This window comes from Eleutherodactylus coqui, chromosome 1 (genome assembly GCF_035609145.1).
Source record: "Eleutherodactylus coqui strain aEleCoq1 chromosome 1, aEleCoq1.hap1, whole genome shotgun sequence".
In the NCBI taxonomy this organism is placed as follows: Eukaryota; Metazoa; Chordata; class Amphibia; order Anura; family Eleutherodactylidae; genus Eleutherodactylus; species Eleutherodactylus coqui.
Window position 1 is genome coordinate 95,632,049 of NC_089837.1, and position 22,725 is coordinate 95,654,773.

The 22,725-nt window shown below is 46.1% G+C and overlaps 1 protein-coding gene across 2 annotated transcripts in view; it reads left to right on the forward strand.

Moving 5' to 3' along the window:
- The window catches only part of PAK2 (p21 (RAC1) activated kinase 2), a 62,755-nt gene that overhangs the window by 19,995 nt on the left and 20,035 nt on the right, over positions 1-22,725 (forward strand). For both annotated transcript variants that reach the window (XM_066598134.1, XM_066598135.1), the window contains exons 2-6: positions 4,764-4,972; positions 6,908-7,002; positions 8,539-8,689; positions 10,393-10,427; positions 17,807-17,911. In XM_066598134.1, coding sequence (XP_066454231.1) covers positions 4,786-4,972; positions 6,908-7,002; positions 8,539-8,689; positions 10,393-10,427; positions 17,807-17,911 — 573 coding nt within the window. In that variant the 5' untranslated portion in view covers positions 4,764-4,785. The remainder of the gene's footprint in view (positions 1-4,763; positions 4,973-6,907; positions 7,003-8,538; positions 8,690-10,392; positions 10,428-17,806; positions 17,912-22,725) is intronic.

Below are 22,725 nucleotides of genomic sequence, written 5' to 3' on the forward strand. Positions count from 1 at the left end.
ACACTGTCCTTCTACTGCTTCTGAGGATGTGCTACGTGGAGAAGAGCAGAATCTCTGGTTTCTCAATGTGCAGCGTGTGTGTGACGGCATAGCAGCAGTTTCCACCCAGTTCAGGGAAAACTGACAATTGGATATGACCAGTTTTCTGCTCTGCAGGCTGCATAAGTACGGGGTGCATTTCATATGTTGCTGACCGTCAGAAATGACATGTACGCTTTAAAGAATCTGCTGCGAACTCCCTTATGCCAGATACCACAGACTGAATGCAGAGGTCTTGTAGAGTCAACGGGGCGGAGTAATTGTGACTACTCAAGGGGTATGTACACAATAACGTGTGTGTGTGTGTGTCATTCCAGATCAAACATGGACCCTGGAATGACTGCTCTTCATGGTTGTCTGGTGACTTCTACTGGGTCCATTCTTCAAAGCGGTGTGAAGGGTTCCCAGACGTTGGTGACTAATGCCACGTCATGAGCCGCCACTACTTCTCTTATGCAATTGTTCCTCTTCTCGCTCCATTTGCTCACATTTACTTCCCCAGTGGCCAGAAATCAGGGTGTTGGAAGAGGAGGAATTTGCAGGTGTGAAGTTCTGCAAGGACTTGCTTTTCTGAGTCAGGCTTACTAGTTCATTCGTGATAGCGGCTGGGGCTCAGTGTGACAATGGGAACTTTCCCAACTGCTGCTGGAGTGGGGGGGGGGGGGGGGGGGGGGAGAGCATCTGGGAGCCCTTCACAGTACTGCAGCAGATTGGTGAGCCGTCTACAAATCATGTCCTACAAGGCCAACACAATTCTGGGATGTATTAATCACGTGAGGTCATTGTCCCCCTCTACTCTTCCTTAGGGCTCCGGCACACTTGCGTTTTTCATGCACGTTTTTTTTTCACGCGATTGTCAGTGGGACTTTCTAATGTTAAAAATGCAGCGCACAAAAATTGCAAAGCACAAACTTGTGATGCGTCTTTAACATTAGAAAGTCCCATTGTCAAATCGCGTGAAAAAAAAAAAAGTGCAAGAAAAACGCAAGTATGCAGGAGCCCTTAGTCAGACCTCATCTCGAATACTGTGTCCAGTTCTGGGTACCCCACTTTAAAAAAGACACAGACAAACTGGAGCAAGTTCAGAGAAGAGTTCGGCTGCCTGTCCACGGGCGGGTGGGAATTGCATTTCCCGAGGTGATAATCTGGCCGCGGGGAACACAGTGAACGCTTTCCGTAGCGTTGCTATGGTGAGCGCAGCCCCCCTGTCCACGAGCGGAGAATCATTGCGATTCTCGGCTCTATGCCAGCAAATCACAGCATGCGATTTACCGCAATTTTCTGCGGTCCTCCGCAGTCAGTCTATCTGCCAGCTCCTGCTCTTGGGCGGAGGATCCCGTGGTGGAGATCCACCACAGGATACCGCAATGCCCGTGGACAGGCGGCCTTACCAAGATGGTGAGCGGTCTACAAATCATGTCCTATGAGGAACAGTTAAAGGATCTGGGAATGTTTAGGTTGCAAAAAAGAAGGCTGAGAGGAGACTTAATAGCTGCCTACAAATATCTGAAGTGCTGTTACAGTGCAGAGGGATCAGCCCTATTCTCATCTGCTCAAGGAAAGACTAGAAGCAATGGGATGAAACTGAAAGGAATTAGACACAAATTAGATATTAGAAAAAACATTCGGACAGTGAGGGTGATCAATGAGTGGAACAGGTTACCATGGGAGGTGGTGAGTTCTCCCTCAATGAAAGTGTTCAAACAAAGGCAGGACAAACATCTGTCTGGGATGATTTGGTGAATCCTGCACTGATTAGGGGGTTGGACCAGATGACCCTGGAGGTCCCTTCCAACTGCCATTCTAGGATTAACCCCATTTTTTTCCATTATGGGCTAACGACCTAATGTGCACTAAGTATATGTCTCACTGGTGTATGTGTCTTACTGGTGGGCCCTCTGCGTGCCAGTCCAGTTTATTTTGGGGGTTAGCTTTACAGCTACATGCAAATATTAACCCTTTCCAATCCACTGTCTGACGTCTGAAGACATTCTGATTGAAGCCTGTACAGCTCCAATGTCAGAAGACGTCCGGCAGGGTATTCTTACTGTACATTACTAGCCGCTCTGTTGTCGGGGACCTCTCCAGCATTTCCCATACCGCAGTACTGGCTCTAGCCAGCAGATGGCGCCATTGTATAATGGCAGGGAGAGAGAGCCCCCCAGGGAAACCCTGAATCCAAAATTGGATTGCAAAGGGTTAAAGGGGTATTCTGGCGTGGGACATTCTTTTCAGTTTTCACTCATCCACTGGATGGGTGAAAACTGATAATCAGTGAGGTCTGACTGCTGGGACCCCCACTGATCCTGAGAATGGCAGACCTGTGCCCCCCCACCACCATAATTGTACAGTTCAGGATCCATTCTCCCGTTTCTGTAGTGTAGTGGGGATAGAGCCGCTGGTCGCACATGTGCAGCTGTCCATTCCTCTCGATGGTGCAGCCCACTGAGCACTGTGCTTGGCTGGTTTTGTCAGTCCGTTGAAATGAATGGAGAGGTAGGGGGGCAATTATAATGGGAGCTCTCCTGCCTCTAAAAATGACAATAAGCTGGTTCAACTCTCATTCTTATACCCTATCACGTTTGTACTTCCTCTTTAGACATGACACTCAAAAATGGGCGCCACTGATTAGCATTCCCAATCACCATAGAGATGGGTTCCCCATTTTATTCCTGCCATTTTGATATATAACATGAATAGTCTTGAATTACAGTGTGGTCGGTTGTGGGTCTTTTTTTTAAATGCATTTTTCTTCTATATTTTTCTTTACTTTGTATATTTTTTTTAACATCTATGTCCCCCATGATAACATATAACCTTGGGGGACATCCACACACTTTTTTTTCTTTTCTTCTTTTTTCCACCTTTGCAGTTCTCTGACTCATTGAGTGCTGTGTAGACCACGAAAGAGAAGACTGAAGTGGTTATAAACCGCCTCTGTCTCCTCCTTGGGGTCGTCCTCTATCTGAACACTAGATTGCATGAGCTGTAAACCCACGTGGGGCAGTACATTTACAGGGGCGTGGGTTTAAAGGCCAGGATCAAGTCATTGGCTTGGTCATAATCGGGTTCAAGGAGCTACTTTCAGTAGTTTTTGGTGCGTAATTTTTTTTTTTTTTAAAGATATTTAGCAGCTCCACCCCACGTTTTGGCTCTGACAAAAAAATGTCCTGTTGGTATATTTTTGGTATATGTGTATTACTGTATTAGATGCATGATGTATTGGACATATAGTTGTAAACGGTCCATAGAACTGTTCTAATGTACAGGCCGACATGAGTGAACAGGGCGTTACTGAAAAATACAGGGTTGGCCGCAGAAAAGTAGGCCGCTCACCTGAAAGCTGTCTAAGGCCCAATGTCCAGGGGCGGATCGGATTCCGCATGTGGGAGCCCAGAGCCGAGGGCACTGCATACCTGTTTTTTTCCTTACTGTGGGTGTGTCCGAACGTGCCGGCCACCATACATGCGCAGTGGAGTGTCTTTTTTTTTGTTTGTTTGTTTTTATTTGTTTTTTAAACTCTTGCTTTCCTGCGGAATCCGCAATGTTAATTGCGGACGAGCTGCGGATCAGACGGCTTCTGTTGACTTCAATGGGAGCAGTCTGTCCGGGACCCGCACTGAAATGGAGCGTGCTGAGATTTGTTTTCCGGGCCAAAATAAATCATGCTTTAATTCAGCTGCGGGTGGCCCTGCTTCCCTATGGGCACCTGTGGACATTGGGCCTAAGAGAAAGTCTTTGCCCACAGTAATACACACCAAGGTAGGACATGCTGCGGGTTTTTTAATGCAAAAGTCAGGAGAAAAATACCCAGCTGTGAACGAACCAATTGTAGTTCTCCGCACATTACGCGGCGTATCTACGTTCGTGAGTACTAACACTGGGCAGTAAGAATTACAATTGATGCCTGATCTGTTGCACGACAAATGCTCCATCGGGTTTGGATTTCGAAGAGAAACTTATTCCGCCGAAACTGGCGCCATCTGCAACTGAGAGACAGATGTGAGCAATTGGTATAAACGAGAAAAAAGCTCTATATGAGGGTGCATTCACACGGAAGGGGAGAAGCTGTGGTTTCCGCTGCGAGTGCAATGCATTTTGCAAGGAGAATATATTGCATCTCTGCAACATGTGTGTTTTTTTTTTTTTGTTGTTGTTTTTTTTGTGTTTTTTGTTAACTTCTTTTTTTTTTTTTCTCCCACGCATGTTTTTCATAGGCATGAAAACCGCATGCTATTTCAATAGGATTTTTTTTCTGCCATTGGAAATAATGACAATTCTGACATAGAATCTCCCAAAAGTAGGACATGCTGCGATTTTTCAATCTTGGACTATCTGTCGTAAAGAAAAATTGCTCTTGTGAATAAATATGTCGAAAGCGATGTTTTGTTTTGTTTTTCCCCACTCTCAATATCTGACTATATTGCAATCACTCAAATATCGCATGTGAGTGCGCCCTCAAGAGGTCTTTGGTGGTTTCAGCATTTGTTGTGGGCTGCATTTCCTCCTTCCTACGGTCTATATGTTTATGGGCGTTCAGGTAGATGCTGTAAACGTCTCAAGTATGTTCTATAAGCGCTGCTGATCATTAATACTGCTGATTCTGAGGACATAAACTTTAATTGTTAATCAGTGAATCGTTAAACCTGGATCAGAGCATTACATTTGTATAAACACATTAGGGGACATTACGGAAGCATATAATATATATTTTCTCTTTCTAGGTCTCACCCAGCTGCAGCAACCATGTCTGATAATGGAGAGCTCGAAGATAAACCTCCAGCCCCCCCAGTACGGATGAGCAGCGCCGTCTTCAGCTCCGGGACAAAAGATCCACTGTCGAGCAATCACAGCCTGAAGCCTCTTCCCTTGATCCCCGAAGAGAGAAAATCCTCTAGAAGCAAAATTATATCCATGTTCTCTAATGAAAAAGGTGAGTGAACGTTGGCACATAAACTTCCGTCAACCACTTTATTTTTAACCTTTCAATCACTTTTAGCACTAGTTAAAAGATCACAAACCGTCCTTTTTTGATTTTACCAGGAAAAGCTGTGACCGGCCATTCTTTTCTGGATACAGGGGAAACCTAGTGTTGCATGGTGACCATTCAGGCGAATGGGGTCCCATGTAATACATGAGCGGTAGTTGCTCTTAAAGGTCAGCTCTCCTCCCGGATGATTGAGGCAGTTTCCAGCAGTGTACCCCCTCTATAATGGAAAGTGTAATATGGTCAGTTTTTTGTCTTAATGAGACACTCCTTTTTTAGGCCTGCTTCACACGGGCGACAGTCGCGCAATTTTCTCAGAATGCGACTGCTAATGTGAAGGAACCCATGGGCTTCACATACATGCCATTTGTAGCAATGTTTTGTAGCATGCGACATTGCGAGACAAAAACCTTGTGGGTTTCGTGTTATGTGACTTGCGAGGTTTTGTAGCCCATGTTTCCTATGGAGCCTTGACAGTAGGAAATCCTACTGTCAAGGCCATAACCTAAGCCCTAGCTGCAGGGGGGGAAAAACGTATACATCACCTTAGAAGCGCTGACCGGGGCTCCGCTGCAGCTTCTTCCCAATCCCCGACACTGTTCTTCATCTCTTCTGGCCAGGGATTGAAAAATCCCCGCCTCCTGGAAGCGCTGCCTCTGATTGGCAGACACTTAGCCAATCAGAGCCAGCGCTTGATGAACTAATCACAGTCATTCATTGAGCGCTGTTGGTAGTATAATTTCCTAATAATTACTAGTCAGTATAAAAACCATAGCTGGATTGCTGGCTTATCGTTCAGTGTAAATGCTCTATTTGAAGCGCTGAGCAAGAAGCCCGCGATCCAGCAGTATAGTCTTGTCAGTTTAAACGCTATGCACAAGTGCTAACGACCTAAGCGGTGACATCCGTGCTGGTGGAGTCGTTTACCCGACTGTTGTCTCGTGTAAAACGAACATTAGGCTGTTTAGATAGAAGCATTACTGCCCTGCAAACCACAGGAGGGGCTACAAAGACAGATTTCTTTTAGACCGCTTTCGTAAGAGTTTGGTGCAGGATACTTTTCTGTGGCCGTCCCTGTAGATGCTATGGTGATGATGAGTAAGTGTGAGGCATAGCGTGTAGTTGCATAATGCATACATATGAGGGCAGAGCTGTTTTGATGGCCTGACATGGTGCGGTTTGTATATAATATCATTGGGGTTGCTGTCCTGGGATCGGCTTTCTACTAGTTTGTCATAAATCCTTCACCCCCCCCATCAATTCTTTCTTCCCTGCATTGTTACTCTGGCTGTGCAATAATATCATTGTACGCGAGACCTTAATTGCTACCTTATTAATCAGTTGAGGTTTGACTTCACTTTTGGGCTCTTGACTGAACAGTGTAGATATAGGTGAAGATTAGTGATGAGCGAGCATACTTGCTCGAGCGAGCATTGCCCTTAGCGAGTACCTGCCCGCTCGAGAGAAAAGGTTCGGCTCCTGGCGCGGGGGAGCGGTGAGTTGCGGCAGTCAGCGGGTGGGGGGGGGGGAGGAGAGGGAGAGAGAGATCTCCCCGCTCTCCCCCGCAGCTCCCTGCCCGCCGCCGGCAGCCTAAACTTTTCTTCCGAGCGGGCAGGTACTCACTAAGGGCAATGCTCGCTCGAGCAATTGCCCTTAGCGAGTATGCTCGCTCATCACTAGTGAAGATGCGTGGAAACTATAGATCACTGTGTACAGCATGGATATCTAATATTAAAGCATTTATTTTCTACTGGTGAATAACATTTGAATTTATGGAATTTTGTGCGTGTTTTCATTTATTTCAGTAATTCATTTTGGGATGGATATCTGATCAGTCTTTTGAAAGAGTCTGCAATAATGTACTACTTTGTCTTATGACAGTGGGAAAGAAGAAGGAACGTCCCGAGATCTCCCCGCCCTCCGACTTTGAACACACTATACACGTGGGCTTTGATGCGGTGACTGGAGAGTTTACTGTAAGTTAAATCATGACAATCAAGTAGAATCTAATATAGAAATGTACTGAACACAGAACTGGTACAGTATTTCATGCTTACAAAAGGGACATAACTGGCTTATTCTGCTTACAAGGAAAGACAATGGTGTATCATGCTGTGTTCTGCCCTAAATAGTTTGGCCTGGTCAGTTGGAGGCCATTTGCTACAGCGGTATGCAAATGCTAAACTCTAAAAATCCCATTTAAAGAGTACCCAAGTCTTCAACGAGTTTTCTAAAATACACCAGGTTCTCCTTACCCACTTATTTGCTGCTGCCTTGCACCCTGTTTCAGGTCCAGGTTCTGATTTCAAAGTGGTCTTCTCCAGTTTTCTGTTGCTCTGCTGTTTTCAATCCAGGATGAGGAGTGTACCAAGCCTGGCATTCTGCAACTAGTTCCCTGTCCTGACTTCCTTGCCATTCCCATGCAGCATTGCACTTTCTCTAGTGCAGGCAGCAGGGGAAACAGTATCTGAATGCCCACGCATCTGCTTTCAAAGGACAATCTGGCATTTAGACACATTCTGGCCAAATTATTATTAAACCGAGTAATATGTGCACACCCACACACTGTAAGAGTAGGAGAGGCAGAGACTGGAGATCCTTATCACAATGTCTGCAGATCTGTCAGCTTGCAGCCTATAAAGTGCACAGGAGTTGCATGTGAAGATGGCTCCTCCACCTGCTGCTATGGAAACATCACTGTGTCCTTGTTACTGCAGAAGCTCTGTACCTCTAGTGGCAGCCACTTTGAATGTGATTTACAGTGGTAGTGTAGGTATATTACAGAAATGATGAGACTAACGAGCTGCTAGATGAGCATAAGGCCAAATTCACATGAGCGTCTGCGTATTTGCGCTCGCAACTGCATTTTTGCGGTACAGCTGAATGGGGGAGAGCGCACACAGCAGGTTGAGAAGAGCCACGCTGTCTGTGCACAGAAACTTCATAGGGACACAGCGCTGGAACGGGGCACCCAGTGAATATTAAACTCCGCTCCCCATTCTCTCACTTTTGAGCCCTATGACATAGTTTACAGGGCTCAAACGTGATGACACGTTCCTTTAAGTAAACGTGGCCTGGCGGGGACCTTTTTGAAAGGAGTGAGCATAGGTTAGTCCTTTTACAGCATTGCAGATGTTTAGAAAAAAAATTATCCCTGACCGACCCTTTTTTTTTTTTTTTTTTTTTACACTACTTTCTTCCATATGCCACATCCTCAGGACTGGCGTACATTTATGCCCATTTTTGCACAGTAAAAATCTATTTGATGATTACTTTGGGACATTTTAACACCCCTGTTAATTGCATCTGTTTCTAAACCCTTCAAAACTGTCAAAGGTGCAAAAAAAAAAAATCCAAAGCCACGTAAATTTGGCTCCCACTCTGTACTTGGTTTAATTTCTGTTTTCTAATTGTTCCCCTAGTTTTTACACATAGATAAGGTTCAGTTCGCCATATAATGAAGGGTCATAGCACGCTATTCCAAATACAATTAACCATGTGGTTTTGTGCAGGGAATGCCAGAGCAATGGGCACGGCTGCTTCAGACCTCAAACATCACTAAGCTCGAACAGAAAAAGAACCCCCAAGCTGTGCTGGATGTGCTGAAATTCTATGACTCAAAGGACACAGCAAAGCAGAAATACCTGAGCTTCTCGGCACCAGGTAAACTATTTGCACAGCATATACAAAATGTTAACCACTTTGCCGTATATCCAAATGAGTAGCTTTCAAAATTAAAGGGAACCTGTCATGTCCCCACAGCTCCATAAACTAAGGTGCTGTTAGTGACCTAACGGTTAGCCAGGTGAGGCATTTTTATGCTTGCCCGCGATTTGGTGGTGGCCCCCTCTTGAAGTCTGCGCATGGCATGAATATCTGTCTTGTGTGCGCACTTTCTCATACAAGTCTATGGGAGGTTGCGTTCATGGGACTCTTAAGGGTCAGATTTCTGTGCCGCACGCAGACTTAAAGGGGTTGTCCGCCGCCCAAACTGACTTCCCCCCCTTCCCCCCCCCCCCCCATTAATGCCCTGTGGAGTAGAAGCATCACACACAACAGTCTTTCCCATAAAAATCGATATTCTGCTCACCTTTTTATTCCTTTTCTTCCCTTTATAAAGTTTGCCTGAAGAATTTTCCAAAGATGGCGCCGCTGGGTAGTTCCCATGATGCACTGCTGCCTCTCTCTCCTCAGTGCGCGCTCCCGATGACACCGGTCACATGACTGGAGGACCGGCGTCATAATGCAGACGCATGCTTCACTGCTTTGAATGGAGCCGGCAGCCGTCCGGCCCCATTCAGAGCAATGAGAGGGCAGGGAGAGCAGTGCGATCTCCTGCTAGAGCTGTGACAGCTGTTAGCAGGAGATTCCTTCATCTCCCCGGCATGTCCCCTCATCACTGGCAACAGTGTCAGAGTGTCCAGTAATAAGGGGACATGATGAGGAGATGAAGGAATCCCCTGCTACAGCTGTCAGAGCAGTAGGAGCAGATCGTGATCTCTAGCAGCACTTTCAATAGCAGAGAATCGCGATCCTTTGCTATTGAAAGTGAAAGTAGCACCAAGCATGACACACACATGCCCCCTCCACAGTGTCCCCCCCCCCCCCCCCCCCCCGCAAGCCACCAGCTGACAGCTCCGACCAGCAGCATCCCCCCCCCCCCCCCGGCTGACAGCTCCGACCAGCAGCTCTCCCACCTTCACCCTCACCCCCATCCCGGGACTACTGACTGACAGGTCTGTCACCCCTACACCTCCCCACCCCCACCCCCACCCCTGACTACTGACAGCTCGCAGCACCCCTCCCCCGTGAGAGACCGGCACTCCACTCCCCCTCCTCCACTCCCCTTACCGGTCAGCTGAAGATCCCGCGGCCGCGCGTCCCCTGCAGGCAGACCAGAGCTTCCTGAAGCAGCCGGCAGAAGAAGATCTACTGCGCATGCGCGGAGTAGAAGAAGCGTGTCCCCGTGCAGAGAACACCTGGAGCTGGCCCGACAAGAAGAGGACAAGAGACTTGTCGGAACCAATGTCAACCGAGAACCCCAAAAGGTAAGTGAATAACTTCTGTTTACCTAATTTACAATGCACAATGTATATTACAAAGTGCATTGTATTGGGCAAACAGAAGTAATGAGATTCATTCTTTATGGCCGGACAACCCCTTTTAAGAGTGGAACGTCGTGGGAGCAGATGTGAAATACAAAATGCCTCATCTGGCTCCCTGTCGCGTTCCTTAACAGCACCGTAATTTAGCTTATGGTGCTGTGGGGACATGGCAGGTTCCCTTTAAACAACATATAGTATTCATTATGCATTTTCCATGTGTGACTTCGCTTTACATAATAGTTTTGCTTGTCTTTTATTCAGATAAAGATGGTCTCCCTTCTGGCATATCACCTGCAGTAAGTATCTGTTTTCTTTGTTTACATAGCTGATCCCATTATATAGTATAGACTTAAGAGGTTTACCGTATTTTCCGCCGTTTAAGGCGTCCTCCAACTGTCGACTTATACACCGGTAATACGGTGTAGGGGAAAAAAATCAATATTCTCCTCCCGCGGTGCTGCTGCAGGCTGTCGCTCCCTCCTCTTTGCTGATAGAGCATTGAATGACTGTGATTGGCTAACGTAGCGCCAGCTTTCATTGGCTAACTAAGTGTGGCGTCAGCCAATCAGCGCACTAGCTTTCTGAAGGCAGGGCATTCAAGCTCCGCCTCTAGAAAGCAATGCTCTGTCGGCGAGGAGGAGGGAGCGATAGCCTGCAGAAGTGCTGCGGAAGGTGATTATTGTTTTTTTTTCTTTTTTTCTACAGCTTATACCTGGCGTATAAGACGACCCCCCCCCCCCCCCCCCCGACTTTATAGAAGATTCTCCTGGGTTAAAAGGTCGTCTTATACGCCGGAAAATACGATACATACACTTATGAACACAAAAAAAATAACACTGCGTTTGCTTAATTCAGCGTTTCGGAAAAAAAGTTGTAAATGGTCTACATTAAAAACTCCCCACCATTTTTGCTGCCGTAGAGCCTGTGTAACTCCTTCACAGATGGCTGTAGTGCTGCTTCACACATAGATTTGACAACACACTGCTGCTGACTGTTTGCTCTGTCCCTACTTCTGTTTTAAGTGGCCATACACATTATACAACAGAAAATTGATAGCCAAGCTGTGTTGATGTAAAGTTTGCTCACCAGGTGATCATTTGTTCAATCAGTTTAGTCCATATTGGTCTTTACAGTCTTTCAAACTGTCCAACTGCATCAATAAACATGTAAGAAGGACAAACGATCTTTCTGCAAAGGTTCCTTCTTGGAAAGATGATTTGGGGATTGGTGAAAAAAAGTTTAAAAATTTCTTTGCAGGTGATAAGTCTGTAAACTGTTAGCTAAAACGATCGTTGTTATAGACTATGGATAGCTTTAAAAATTATTTTTTTTCTTTATTTTTACATAAATGCATGTATTTGGCCTTGGTTCCCCTCTGTTCTCCTCTCCTGCATTGACTGACTGTCTTCCTATTGAGTCTTAAGGCCCATTTACACCAGCTGATGATTGCTCAAACTACAGTTTGAGTGACAGCTTTGAGCGATCATTTTGCATAAACTTTTAAGTAGCTGCTCAGCTACTTAAGAGCAATTAAGTGTGCAAATGAAGCCTTTGCTGAATGCAGTTAATAGCCCAAAGGGCTCTTATCTGCATTCAGTTCTTTTGTTCTCCAGGGGGAAACGATGCTATCAGCACTCCCCCGTGGAGAACTGCTGATAAGGCCAAAGGACGATTTTTGGGTTGGACTGAATTTAATGATCAACCAGCAGTGTCCAAAGAGCGCACGATGGGCGCACATTTAGATGCACAGATTGTCGCTAAAACGATTGCCTTTTAAAGGTTTTTTTTTTTTTTTTTTAAAGCGATTATCGGCTTCTGTAAATGGGCTCTTAGACTGCAGTTTCTACGTACACTGATATGTAGAAGCTGCAAAATACGAACTGTGCAAAATTCTTAATCGAACTATATTGCAAAAAAGATTGTTAGCCTAAAATACATGCATTTAAGCAAAGAAAAAATGTTGCCCCCCCCCCCCCCCCCCTCCAAAGATATTCATAGTCTTTACATTTCACCCAACGAATGATGAGGTTGGTGGTACACATCAGCTTCTGTCAGCACAAGAAAGAAGAGATCCCTCATGGGCTGTAGAAGGAGATATCAGTACAGGAACGCAACTATGCTGATGCATGAGCTAGTGAAGACAGCAGCATCCAGGACACACAGACCTCACATCCAGTGTGCATTACTGGGAGGGATAGGGGGAAAGTCTGAGATGAGTAGCTTGTTGGGGTCTGAAAATAAATAAAGATTGCAGCTTTAATTTAGTGGCTACTAAAAATATTGCACTTCATATGTAATTGTTTTTTCCAGAGCGTCATCCCGACGGCCCCATTACATATGGAGGTTGCCCTCTGACCCAGGTAGGGACAGGAAGAGTTTAAAAGCACCTCCCTTTCCACCCATGCTTCAGTGTCTTCCTGTCCCTACGGTGGGACAGAGGAGCAGCTCCAGAGCTGCAGGAGATAGGAAGCTGCGGAGGCAAGAAGACTTACCGCAAAGAAACACTTACCGCACGCTGTGCGGCCCCCCTGGAGGGGTAGAGGTCGGGGCCGCACACTCAAGAGTCCCTGCATCCCCGACCTGCGCTGCCGACGGAGCCGTCAGTCGCCCAGTAGCGCTGGTCTCCCTCGCGCGGATCGCATGTTCGGGCCGCCGCTGCTGTGATGGGATAGTTCCTCCTGGCAGGGGAACGGCAGCGGCGGCCTCCCTGGACCTCGGGCGCATAGCGGTGACGTCATCCGGCGTGGTGACGTCACGCGCACAACGTAGGGGGCGTGGCTACCGGCGAAAACCCGGAAATGGCGCCAAATTTGAAAATCCTCCCCATAAAAGCAGGCTAAACTCCATGGAGGTTCCTGCTGACTGCCAGACAAGTGTATGTGAGTATGTCTACCCGCGACAGCTCAGCACGTGAGGGAGAGATTGACACCCTACCAACTGTAAGTAGGCTATACGCCAAAACATGCGCAAATGGTCACTTGTACAGCGGATGCATATATGTTCCCTTTCTTGTCTCCCCTCTCCCCCACTTTCATGGGTAGATGGATAAGGAGGGTCCAAAGAAAATGGACCCGAGGAAAAAATCGAAAAAATGCGTCCTCTGCAACAAAAGGCTCGAGGAGAGCTATAAAAAACCCCTATGCGAGGAGTGAGTGTATTACCGCAAGTAATGCTCCTGAATCCAACGCTTGCACTGCTATAACAGTGAATTGCTCTGCCTTCACAGATGCACGGGGAAAATTCTCGCAGAGGAGAAAGCAGCATTCAAATCCGATATCCGCTGCATGATAAGGGAAGAGCTGCAGGCTTCCATGGCGTCCCTTCCCCAGGCCCAGCCAGGTCCGTCACGGGTCCCTAAAAGACCTAGACAGACCGAGTCGGCGAGTTCGATCTCCGGTGAATCGCTGGAGCTCCTATCCGAAGGGGAATTAGAGGACCCACCGGTTCCCATAGAAGACGAGAAGAAATATTACTTCTCATCAAACGACATTGCGCACCTCATCAAGGCGGTGAGGGAAACAATGCAAATTGAGGAAGATAACCCGCCGAGAACAATCCAGGATGAGATGTTTGGCGGCCTCCGATCTAGAAGAAAGATCATGTTCCCAGTCAACCAGACGCTGCAGCAAGTGATCATAGATGAATGGCAGGAACCGGAAAAAAGGATCACTGTTCCAAAAGAGATCCGAAACCGGCTCGCATTCGCTACCGAGGACGTCCGCCTGTACAGGGAAACCCCCAAGGTGGACATCCAGATCGCAAAAGTGGCCAAGAAAACCCTCTTGCCCTTCGAGGACACCTCCCAGCTATCCGATCCGATGGATAAAAAAATCGACGGATTAATGAAGAAAGCCTGGGAGGCAACATCCCTCACCATCGAGGCTAACATAGCCTCAACCTCAGTGGCTAGATCCATGGCGCTCTGGCTAAACAGGCTAGAAGCCTCCATAAAGGATCGGGCCCCCAGAGAGGAGTTGGCCAGCTGTCTCCCCCTCTTAAAAATGGCTACCGCCTTCCTGGCTGACGCATCAGCGGAAACGGTAAGATACGGGGCAAAAACCGGAGTCCTCAGCAACTCAGCGAGAAGGGCACTATGGCTGAAGACTTGGGCCGCAGACATTACATCCAAAAATAAGCTCTGCGCCATCCCCTTCCAAGGGGAATATATGTTTGGGCCCGTCCTGGACAAAATCCTGGAAAAAGTCGGCGACAAGAGTAAAACCCTGCCTGACAGACAACCTTTCAGGAAACCATCCTTCCCGAAGAGGATGCGCCAGCCTCCTCCCGAAGTTAAAGGGAAAGGGAAGACTGGAAGATGGTCGTACCCCAAGGGAGGTCGGGGTAAGGAAGTCCAACCCTCCCCTGAACAAACAGGGGGTAGATTAGCGGGCTATCTAAGCCAGTGGCAAGGGGTAACGTCTAACCCCTGGGTACTCCGAATAATCGAAGCAGGGTACCAAATTGAATTCCACTCGCTACCCCCTAGGAGATTCCTTATAACCTCCCCGGGGTCCCTACAGGAACAAGGGAACCTCATAAAAGGCGTTCAGGAACTTAAGGACCTAGGGGTCATTACACAAGTCCCCGATTACGAAAGGGGTGAGGGATTCTATTCCCCCCTATTTCTAATAAAAAAACCGAATGGTTCCATTAGGACTACATTTAATCTTAAAGCCCTAAATCAATTTATCTCGTACAAAAAATTCAAGATGGAAACAGTAAGATCCATCGTCCCACTAATAGATCGAGATAGTGTAATGTGCACCATAGATCTTAAAGATGCATATTACCATGTCCCAATAACGGCAGCCCATCACAAGTACCTGAGGTTTGCTCTGCGGGAGGGAGACAAGATCCAACATTACCAATTCACGGCCCTTCCATTCGGAATCTCCACCGCCCCTCGGGTATTCACGAAAATCGTTATAGAGATGGTAGCCTACTTCAGGCGGAATCAGATCCGCATATTTCCGTATCTGGATGACTTTTTGTTGGTGTCAAGGACGGAGAAGACCATGCGTATAGACCTATCCATGGTCTTATCCACCCTAAACAGTTTAGGGTGGATAGTGAACAAGCAGAAGTCCGACTTGAACCCTGGTACACAAAAGGTGTACCTGGGAGTATTACTAGACTCCCACATCCAGGAATCCCGGCTTCCATCATCTAGGAAGGAAGACCTCACCCAAAGAGTAAAATCCTTCTGTCAGGCTACGGCGGTTTCCATTAGAGAAACAATGAAGGTGCTGGGCATCCTGACGGCTTGCATTCAGATAGTCCCATGGGCACAGGCCCATACCCGGCAATTACAAGGATTTATCCTTGCCAACTGGGACAAACGGCAGACATCCCTGGATAAGAAGGTGAGCCTGTCCGTCCGAGTCAAAGAGTCCCTACGCTGGTGGACCTCACAGAGGAACCTAAGCAAAGGTACCTCTTGGTCACAAGAATCTACCGTACCCATCACAACAGATGCCAGCAAAACGGGATGGGGAGCCCAAGTAGCCGACCAAAATCTACAGGGGATTTGGGACCCCCAAGTAGCTAAACGCTCATCCAATTTCAGAGAACTAAGGGCAATCTGGGAAGCCCTTCAGGCGGCAGAACCCCTTATAAAAGGAAGGCATGTCAAAATCCTAACCGATAATATGACAGCTCTGTCATTTGTTCGTCACCAGGGGGGAACGCGACACCCGCACCTGCAACGACTGGCAACAGAGATACTCCGCTGGGCGGAATCCAACGTGCTGTCCCTCTCAGCGATCCACTTAAAAGGGTCCACAAACGTCGCTGCCGACTTCCTGAGCAGACAGAGCATCCATCCAGGAGAATGGGGACTGAATCAGCGAGTCTTCGACCAACTAATCTGCCAGTGGGGAGAACCGCAGATAGACCTGTTCGCCACGAAGAGAAATTCAAAGTGCCAGGACTTTTACTCGCTGAACCCCAGAGACAATCCACGCGGGGTAGACGCCCTGTCCCAAAGCTGGGACATGGACCTAGCCTACGCCTTTCCTCCCTTCCCACTGATCCCCCGCACCCTCAGGAAAATCCAAACCAGCCGGGCGTCAGTCATACTAGTTGCCCCTATGTGGGACAAAAGGCCCTGGTATCCCCTGCTAAAAGCCTTGGCGATCCAGGGTCCATTCCTACTACCAGCCGTAGAAGATCTTCTCCTCCAGGGCCCACTAACATACCCAGGGGTCGAGAAATTGAAGCTAGCAGCATGGATGCTGAAAGCATGATACTGCGTGGGAAGGGACTCTCCCATAATGTAATTACTACCCTAACAAAAAGCCGTAAACCTATCACGATAGCCATCTACGATAGGATATGGAAAAAATTCACAGAGTTCTGTAAAATAGAGCCAGGGAAAATCCCAGGAATTGACATTCCCGTAATCCTGGAATTTTTGCAGGCAGGCCTAGAAAAAGGCCTTAGTCCTAGAACCCTTAAAGTCCATACAGCAGCACTAGGGTCCTATCTAGATTTTCCCTTGGCAGAACACCGCTGGGTGCGTAGGTTTCTCAAAGGGGCAGAACGGCTTCGACCCTTTGTTAGAGAAACCTTTCCTACCTGGGACCTAAATATAGTCTTAACTAGCTTTTGCCAATCCCCCTTCGAACCCCTCTCACAACTCTCCTTGAGGCTGCTCACACTAAAAGTTACCCTTTTAGTTGCCATAACATCGGCTCGGAGAATAGGGGAATTGCAAGCATTACAATGTATTGAACCATACATGGTAATACAAGACGACAGGATTACCTTCAAACTAGACCCAGCCTTCCTTCCGAAGGTAGTGTCAAAATTTCATAGGGAGCAGACGATCACTCTGCCCTCCTTCTGTCAAAATCCCCGTAACGAGAAAGAGAGAGAATTTCATAACCTAGACGTTAGGAGAGCTGTTCTAGCGTACCTAGAGGCCACCCGCTCTTTCCGTAAAAATAATAACCTCTTCATTCAATTTCAGGGGCCGGCAAAAGGAAAGACGGCAACTAAGAGCACCATCGCGAGGTGGATCAAGACCGCCATCCAAGAGGCATATAAAGCCAGGGGTCTCGACCCTCCGGGAAAAATTAGAGCCCACTCCACTCGCTCTCTTTCCTCCTCTTGGGCAGAAAAAGGCCAGGCGTCTGCCGAGCAGATCTGCAAGGCGGCGACCTGGTCGAGTATACATACATTTACCCGACATTACAGGGTTAACGTCCAGTCGGACAAAGACCTGAGTTACGGACGTAAAGTCCTTCAGGCAGTAGTCCCACCCTAGGGCCACGTATAATTTGGTATACTCCATATGTAATGGGGCCGTCGGGATGACGCTCTGGAAGGACACGGATTACTTACCGGTAGTCCCTTTTCCAGGAGTCATCACGACGGCCCATAGTTCCCTCCCCTTTAAGAATAATTTATGTTCTTCAAATGTAAATATGACCGAATAAAGGTAAAATTTGGTTTAGTAAACATTGTCCACCGTAATGATTTATAAGTCACTGAAGCATGGGTGGAAAGGGAGGTGCTTTTAAACTCTTCCTGTCCCTACCTGGGTCAGAGGGCAACCTCCATATGTAATGGGGCCGTCGTGATGACTCCTGGAAAAGGGACTACCGGTAAGTAATCCGTGTCCTTCAATGCCATGGGGGTTTTGTCTTTTATTGTTGCTTTTTGTTTCTCCTAGCCACATGCTAAAGGATCTGAGCCTACAAGAGCAGCAACCGATGATGACGATGATGATGATCCTACTCCTCCAGTTATTGCTCCACGACCTGAACATACAAAATCGGTAGGCAAACTTGCAGACCAGTCTAATTTGATCATTTTTAGGCAGTGAGCAATTTATATATAGAGAGAATTGTTACTTAAAATACGCATTGCAGAGCCTGAGAGCGTTGATGCAAGGCTTGCTTTATTCTTTCTCCATTCTGCTGAACAATTGGCATCTTTTCAATGTTATGCAATTACTGAGAAAGTCCGCATCCTGTCAGGCAGTTAAGCACCAATCCATTGTACTTTGTTAATTAGTATGCTGATTTGTTAATTAGAGGGAATGGCTCTCTTAAGGCCCATTTACATTTAACGATTAGCGCTCAAAATTCGTTAAAACGATAGCTTTTGAGCAAAAATTGTTGTGTAAATGCTACCATCGTGCACTTTTCGTCTGAACGATGATTTTTAGGTGAGCTTAAAAGCCATCCTTCAGACTGCGTGCTGTGTTCTTCACCTGAGCAGGAGATTACATTGTATAATCTCTGCAGCCCATGTGAGAAAACAAGACAGCAGGCTGTTATCTCCACGGGAGCTAGAGATTACAATGTATTCTTAGCAGCCCATGGCTGAACAATGGAGCTAATTGCAGAGCTAAGACCACCTCCTGAGTCCTGCAACAGCTACGGGAGGCTCATTTGCAGCAAATGAAGCTGATAAAGTACTAACAGGCATTAGTGTCCATTAGTACTTTATGAAAGATTATCTTTGCGTGTAGATGGGCCTGTGCAGACACAGGAATATATAATGCATATAGCTCAATGTGGAATGTCAGAAAAAAATCCGCGCTCAAAACGGAGTAAACTAAGGACAAGTTCACACGTGGGTAATGATTAGGTATAACACTTACTTGAAAGGAGGGGGTATGATGTACAGATGCCCCCTCCTCAGAGTGTCCTCCACAAAGTATAGAGCTATGCTCCAAGGTGCATAGTATTAATCCAGAAGTTGTAGTCAAACGAAACTTTTTAATAAGGCAACGCGTTTCGGTGCAAAACAAGGCACCTTTCTCAAGCCATACATATAAAACGAATATACAATACATACATTTATACATGATAAAAGAAAAAGACATACCCTTCCCATGCTTGTCAGTGCCGTGTGTCCGGCGTCCCAGGGGGTGGGCGTGCATTGATGACGTCAACAGCATCATGTGATGTGGGGGCGGTACTCTGTGACGTGTGTAGCGTAACAATGAATCACGATCTCTAGATAGGACTTCCTTGGGGCTAAATTAAAGTGATACTGGTGAGTCTACTATTGCAATCTATATTTATATAAAAAGAAACACCCGATGGCACCGGCATTGTCCGGTTGCCGGGCGGAGGGGGAGGAGCCTAATGACGCGTTCAGCGTCACTGTATCACGTGATGTGCCTCTTACAGCAGTGCTGAGGGAGGGGGGGTGAGGTTTCATGACGTGTGGAGTAACCTAATCGTGAAGCACACGCCTCCGATGGTAAAACACCTATATACTAGTTGTATTCCTGCAAAACCAGTATATTTAGATGTAAATCGCATGCCCCAGCCGCTTGAATATTAAAAGTGGGGGCCACACAACAATACTATGTGATTCAATAATAGGAAGAAGGTGTATATTGAAGCATCATTTAAGACTTCTATTTAATCTGTAACAACTAGTAAAGGTGGCATGCAGTGTTCTAAACTAACGGGCAGCTTGTTGTTGCCTAGGAGACTATCATGCAATGCCGGCCGTACCAACTATTAAAGGTGGTGTCCTGTGTTATAAGCCGACGGACAGCTTGTTGTTGCCAATGGCAACTGACATGCAATGCCGGCCGTAACAACTGTTAAAGGTGGCGTCCTGTGTTATAGACTAAACGAGCAGCTTGTTATTAAAATAAAATAATGGCTATAAATAATGCATTATATAAGTAAAAACATATAAATGTTTGCTCACATGTAAAAAAAAAAAAATAAAAAAAAAAAAAAAATATATATATATATATATATATATATATATAAATGTTTGCTCACAAGTTGAAAAATATATATAAAAACACATGCATAATTACTGCATAATTGGGATGTATCCTTACAATTGTTAACAATTAGTATATATATAAATATATAAATAATCTAACATATAACATGATATAAAATAGTCTAAAAATGCATGTAATCAACATCTAGAATTTCTAAAATTTCATAGAAAGGGGCCCCTACCACTGGTTAAATCTTCTCTAAGACTTCATTGAGGCTGTTAGGTGTTAGGCCTCATGTCCACGGGGAAAATCGGGCCCGCTACGGATTCTACATGGAGAATCTGCAGCGGGTCCCTCCTGCCCCGCGGACATGAGCGCTTAAAATAGGAATTTAAAAGAATTAACTCACCCGCAGCAGGCCGGGAAGGTCTTCTCTTCCTCACGGCCGGATCTTCTTTTTCGGCCGGCGGATGAACTCGTCACGCCGGCGGCACGTCGCCGACGTGCCGCGCGCATGCGCCGGGCACATCCGCCGAGCCGAAGCAAGAGAGATCCGGCCGTGAGGAAGAGAAGACCTTCCCGGTCCGCTGCGGGTGAGTAAATTCTTTTAAATTCCTATTTTCAGCGCTCATGTCCGCGGGGCAGGAGGGACCCGCTGCAGATTCTCCATGTAGAATCCGTAGCGGGCCTGATTTTTCCCCGTGGACATGAGGCCTAACACCTAGACCCGCACGAAAATGGAGCATGGTCCAGATTTTTTCATGCTCCATTTTTTTAAAAATCCCTTTTATTGACCATCCGCGGGTATTTATCTACCCGCGGGTGGTCAATGCATCCCTATGGGGTGCGGATCCACGCGCGGGAGAAGAGTTAAAATCCGCTGCGGATTTTAATTTTTCTTTTGCCCGTGGACATGAGGCCTTAATGTTTTTAGTTTGAAAATCCAGTACATTTCTCTGGTTTTTAGATGTGTAGCTGAACCTATTTTGATCTTCTCCAGTGGTGTAACTCTGAGGCCTGAAGGGTCCTTATCATGTTTCTCTAAAAAGTGTCTTGACACGCTATGCTTCAAAAAGCCATTAAGGATGTTACAGCGGTGTTTATTATGGTGCGGCCTACATACCTGAGACCACAAGGGCATTCAAGAAGGTATATAATATAAGAGTTACTACAATTAAGAAAAGAACCGATCTTATATGGGGGTTTATCCGGATTAATCAGGATTTCTCTCCTCGCATGCATGATGGACTGACAGCATTTACAGCGGGAATGGCCACATTTATACGACCCCTTCAGAGTGTTTGTATTTAGAAATTTGGGTTTTTCAGTATTAGGTCCTTTCTTTCTATATGGACAAAATGGAGCTACCATATTTTTTTATTGTTCTATTTCTCCGGAAGGTGATACATGGATTAATAGGAAGGATCTTCTGAAGGAAGGGGTCTTCCTTTAGAAGGTTCCAATGTTTGTAAAGAGTTTTCCGTATGAGGCTATGCTGTCTATTGTACTTGGTAATAAATCTGATCGTTTTGTTACCCTTCTCATCCGTTTTCCCCTCCATGTTGTTCTTCTCTTTTCCATTTTTTGTTTGTGCATTATATACGCGAGCTTTTTCATACGCTGCTTCAACGAGACTCGTTGGATATCCTTTCTCTCTGAAGCGCCTCTTCAGGATTACTGATTGTTTTTCAAAATCTTCCGTTCTAGTGCAGTTTCTCTTGACCCTTATAAACTGTCCAAAGGGGATGTTATTTTTCCAAATCTTGGCATGACAGCTCTTATAATCCAGATAACTGTTCATGTCGGTTTTTTTGAAATGTGTGGTCGTCTGGATTTGGTCATCATTAATGGAGATGTCGATATCAAGGAAAGTAGCGGAGATTTCACTGAAATTGGCCGTAAATTGTAAACCGCTTTTGTTATTATTTAATTGGGAAATGAACTGTACTAGGTCTAACTCCTTCCCCTTGCATATAAAAATGATATCTATAAAGCGTTGGTAAAACGGGATGTTGCGTTTGTCTATATTCTCTTCGAAGGCCCCCATGAACAGATTCGCGTACGCCGGCGCAAATTTGGTACCCATGGCGGTCCCCCTTTCTTGGATGTAGAACTGTCTGTTGAACGTAAAATAATTATGATCCAAAATAAACTTAATACCCTCCAGAATAAAATCCTTCTGTCTGGTGGGCATTTGATCTTCTTTGGCGAGAAATGAACCTACTGCTGCCAGTCCTGCCTCGTGTGGGATGTTGGAATAAAGTGATGTGACATCTAAGGTGCAGAGGATATAGCCTGGTTTCCACGAAAACTTTTTCAATTTTTCTAAAAAATCCCCCGTGTCTTTCAAATAAGCGGGTAAAGTTATCACTATTTTCTGTAATATATGGTCGATATATTCAGATAGATTGCACGTCAGGGACCCTATCCCTGATATTATGGGTCTTCCTGGTGGTCTTGTTTTATCCTTATGCACTTTTGGCAAGAAATAAAAGTAAGGCACTTCGGGTTGTTTGGTTAGTAAAAAATATTTCTCATCTTTAGTCAGACATTTTCTTTCAAAAGCGTCCTCCACCAGGTTTTTTTTAGCTCTGTTGCGAACTTCTGTGTCGGATCCACATCGAGTTTTCGATAGTATCTTCCATCACTCAAGATACGTTTTGCCTCTATATTATAATAATCGCGGTCCATTATCACAATAGATCCCCCTTTATCTGCACTTTTTATAACGATCTCATTGTTACTCGCCAATTTATTGATAGATTCTGTGACTTTTCTATCTCCCCATGGCGTTACTCTCTTTAGTTCGCAGATATCAGTTAGATCCCCCAACACTTTATGGTAATATGTATCCAAAAAATTACCCTTACTTGTTGTTGGGTAAAAAT